Source organism: Pygoscelis adeliae, unplaced genomic scaffold (assembly GCF_000699105.1).
Source record: "Pygoscelis adeliae isolate BGI_AS28 unplaced genomic scaffold, ASM69910v1 Scaffold120, whole genome shotgun sequence".
NCBI lineage: Eukaryota > Metazoa > Chordata > Aves > Sphenisciformes > Spheniscidae > Pygoscelis > Pygoscelis adeliae.
The window spans coordinates 908350-912447 of NW_008824032.1; the positions used below are offsets into that span (position 1 = coordinate 908350).

The 4098-nt window shown below is 50.4% G+C and overlaps 2 protein-coding genes across 2 annotated transcripts in view; both read right to left on the minus strand.

Moving 5' to 3' along the window:
* The window catches only part of PTPN6 (protein tyrosine phosphatase, non-receptor type 6), a 14752-nt gene extending 12613 nt beyond the window's left edge, over nucleotides 1-2139 (minus strand). The window contains exon 1 of the mRNA XM_009328777.1: nucleotides 2126-2139. Coding sequence (XP_009327052.1) covers nucleotides 2126-2139 — 14 coding nt within the window. The remainder of the gene's footprint in view (nucleotides 1-2125) is intronic.
* A 1416-nt stretch (nucleotides 2140-3555) lies between these two features.
* On the minus strand, nucleotides 3556-4092 carry LOC103920914 (chromosome unknown open reading frame, human C12orf57). The gene is given in 3 exon segments (XM_009328788.1): nucleotides 3556-3855; nucleotides 3945-3959; nucleotides 3962-4092. Coding segments are annotated over 3 exon segments (264 nt in total). The 5' UTR covers nucleotides 4062-4092; the 3' UTR covers nucleotides 3556-3706.
* Nucleotides 4093-4098: the final 6 nt, after the last annotated feature.

A 4098-nucleotide genomic window follows, 5' to 3' on the forward strand; every position in this document is an offset into this window, starting at 1 on the left:
AGATGTTCAGGACTCACCTGAACAAGGCCCTGAGCAACCTGATCTAGCTTTGGGGTTAGCTCTGCTGTGAGCAGGGGGTTGGACTAGGTGATCCAGAGATCAAAATGGTAGTCGAAGGAAGGGTAGAGGAAGAGGTTATGCATGCAGCTTCTTTTCCCCCCTGTAGTCCCTAAGCCTCTATTTGCAGCTACTTGCAGAGTCAACCCTCAAATCCATAACAAATTTAGCATCCTTTGGCAAGGAGTTCCACTGCTCAGCCACAGAAACACCCCCCTCCTTTGGCTTGCTTATAACCTGCTCCCTGCCTCATTTTTATTAACATCTGGTTGTTGTAAAGAAAGAAAAATCAATGACTGATTCCTATTCACCCCCTCCAAGCTGCTCATGATATGGACCCATAACGTCCATACCCTTCCTCAGCTCTTTGCCAGGCTGAAGACTCCAATCCTATTTAGGCGTTCTTCCTACAGAGCTTTTCTACACCTCTGATCGCCTTTGCTGTCCCTCTCTGAGATGTTTCCAACTCTGGTGTATTGTTCTGGAGATAAGGGTGAAGGGTGGCACAGAACTGCAGTGATGCTGCAGTCACTGATGCTGGTGAGACATGGACATATATGTGTATATATATATGTATACAGGCACAGTGATGATTTCTGCTATTTGTTCACCACAACCAAGCATTAAGCTAACAATTGCATGGGCTTATACATGATCACAGTCTTACTCCAGAGAGGTTACGATTAGCTCACAGTTCATTGTTTTATATGTAAATTTTGAATTATTTTTCTCCATGAACATTGTTTTACCTGTGCCTATATTTATATTTCATCTGCTTTTCTATTGCCCATTCATTCACTATCATGAGGCCCTTCTGCAATTATTCACAGTCAGCTCCCACCCTATTATCCTGAATAACTTTCTACCATCAGCCAATTTTCTCACCTCACCCTACAAGCTCTATTTCCAGGTCATTTGGGAATATACTGAACAGCGTATATTTCAGGTTAGGCCCCTGTGATCTCATCGCTGATGACTTCCCTTTGCTGTAAAAACTGGATGTTTGTTCCCACCTTCCGTTTCCTATTTTCTACTAATTCTTTACCCAAGAAAAACCTCATCTTCTTTCTTATGTCATGACTTTAGCTTTATTTAAAGACTTTGATGAGAAAATCTTGTAAAATCATTTTTTAGAAATCCAAGGAAACTGTATCAGCCAGACCTGCCTTATCCACAAGCTTGCTAAGTCCCTCAAAAACCTCCAGTTTTACAAGACGGGATTTGCCTTTACAAAAGCAGATGCTGATTCTTTAATATCACACTTGTTGCTTTCTGTTATACTGTCTACCCTCTTGCCCAGATATCAACTTTATTGTTCTGTGCCTCCCTCGCATTTGGGGGATCTCATTTGGAGCCCTTTTTGAGAATCAAGCGTTGCATTTGTTACTTCTAATTCTCAGCACTGAGATGACTTTAGACAGGAAGTTTTGCCACTTTGCACAGAACTGCATCGTAGTTCGGTTGTTAGTGCAGAGTGAAGGCCACCTGGGCTTGGGGAATGGGCAGATGGACCATCTTCCTGCGGCTTGCCCAAGCCAGGTGCTCTCTGTCAGGCCACGGGACCCCAGGACAGCGCTGGACCATCGTGGTTGCCCAGATCCTTACCATAGAGTAATGCTAGTGCGAATCCCATTTCCTTACACCATGCCACTGTAGTCCCTAGAGCAGAGCACCCGTTCGGACTGACTGTGAAGGTTTTCTGTCCTGCTGTTCCACAGAGGGCTAGAAAAGACTGTAAGCAAATCAAGAAATAACCAGGATTTAAAAGGTCAGCCACCTGACCTCTCTCTGTACAAAAACATTCAGAGATACTGCAGCTGCAGGGCTGGAAGAGTAACTGTAACGGACTGGGCATTGCAATTGTTTGCTCTTTATCAAAGTGAGAAGGAGCAAAGGTAAAAGCAGTAACAATCTAACCCACCCTGAACTCCAGCCCTCCAGCTATCCCGTAGCTCCTATTAGAAGGTGTTTTTTTTCCCTTCTGTGCCCGATTCCTACTGCCAGTATTTTTATTTTTCTCACCAACAACTCTTGTTTTCTTCCCCTAACTAGCATTCACAGCACTCACCCACAGGATGGCATCAGGATCTGGACCCTCAGATCCCCACTGATGGAGGACTGACAGCAGCTGGTGGAGGAAGTACCACAGCCCTTAACCAGGGGGTCCTACTAAAGAAAATAAAACAGTATTGGAATTATCAAGACAGTGTCTTGAGACGGACTTGGGAGAGAGATCAAAGACCTTGACAGAGGAGGGGCGGACTCGCACCCTCCCGACAGGGCTGGATGCTCATGGCGGTGAGTGCCACAGCTCTGGAGGAGCAACTGGCAGCGCTTGGGGGCTGCGACACCTCCCGTGACCCACCTGTGTCTGATCCACACCGGCACAATCCAGCCCGTTCCTGGGCGGACTAAGAAGGTGGTAGCTCCAGGTCAGGCAAACCGCAGGCCTCAAGCAGAGGCCTTAATTTTCACCATTTGCAAAGCACTTCCTGGGCTGTAGTTAATGAATAATTAGAGGGGTGGGGGAAGGCCAAGGCCAAGCTGGGAGAGGTGGATGGAGACGGAAGGGACTGACTGCTCTTCCTGCCTCCAATCCACTAAGCTTACGCCCTCGCTGGCTACATTCCTGCCTGGTTTGTAACCGAAAGGCACAGAAGGCAAAACCAGACGCAGCTCTCTCACACCCGGCTCGCAGCTCCCTGCTCTCCCTGGCCTGGCTTCTTTAGCCCCAGCCCTGCCACCCATCGCCCTCCCCGAAGACCTCAACGCTTCCAAGGGCAACAGGCACACGGGCCAGGAGGCCACAAGCAGACATATCCGATGCCCCTTCGTTTGAATCGAGACGGAAACACAAAACGTCACACTGGAGCGAGGCTGCTCCGCTAGGTTTGTCTCTCTTCAGTCCCAGAAGACGCGCGATAGTTTTACATCATTTTTGTTGCTCTAATCCGGGTTGCAGCCAAATGGGCAAGCCCAGCCCTCCCATACCGCGCCACTCCCTGCTGCATCCCTCTGCTGCTTTCTTCATTAGGGCTGACGTGTTTGATTGCACATTCAACTGGAAAACAATGCAGCCACAGGCACTGGTGGTAGGAGTGAGCTAGCAGCACCAACCCTGCTGGGGACAGGGGTCTCAGCGGCATTTAATGGCCCTTGCTGAACAGTGCTAGATTATGTTTAGGGACACATTACCTAGTGTGTTTCAAATAGCACATTTGTAAATGCTTGCTCTTAGACAGGGCTGAAATGCTAGACACCTCTGAAATGTTAAAAAAGTCACTCTGATATCAAGTCCTAGGGCTTCGCACCACGGCTTGTATAAGCAATTACCTTTTTGCAGAACTTGGTACGTACTGCGCCCCCCAAAACACCAGCACAGGTTTCATCAAGAATGAGGTGGGCACTGCTGTAACTGCCTCTGCACCAGGGAGAAGCATCTGTGCCTGAGGAGCACCGCTGAGCTCACCTTCATCCATAAAACAAGGGCATTTTCAAGGCATTTTTTATTCACGAGCAGACACAAGCACGCACAAAGCATCACGTTTCTTTCAGGTCAGCATCTCCCTTGTTGAAGTTCTCCATTCCCGGGGCTGACAGCCCCCGCCAGAGCACCCGTGACCCGGTGGGGCAGGAGAGGTCCACGGTCTCAGGAGGTTGCCACTCCACCGGTCCCGGCCCCGTGCGGCGGCAGCGTCATGGGCGGCAGGAACATGGCCTTGAGCTTGCCCGACATGCTGGCGATCTCCGGGTCCTGCGACTCGTAGGACTTGATCAGCCGGGCGAACTTCAGGACCCCTGCAAGAGAAGCGGTGGGAAGGAGGCACCCGCCCGCCGCCGCCCCATTGGCGGGCCCGGAGCTCCCCGCCCGAGGGGGGACAACCCACCCTCGCCGTCGGTGCGTAGGCTTTGATCACGTCCTGCTGGATCTGGGTGGCCACGGGCAGGAGGAACTGCAGCATCTTGCCCATGTCGTTGCAGGCGTTGTCCCGAGCCTCCTCCATGCGCTGCGCGTTCTCGGGCGCCCCGAACGCCTTGATC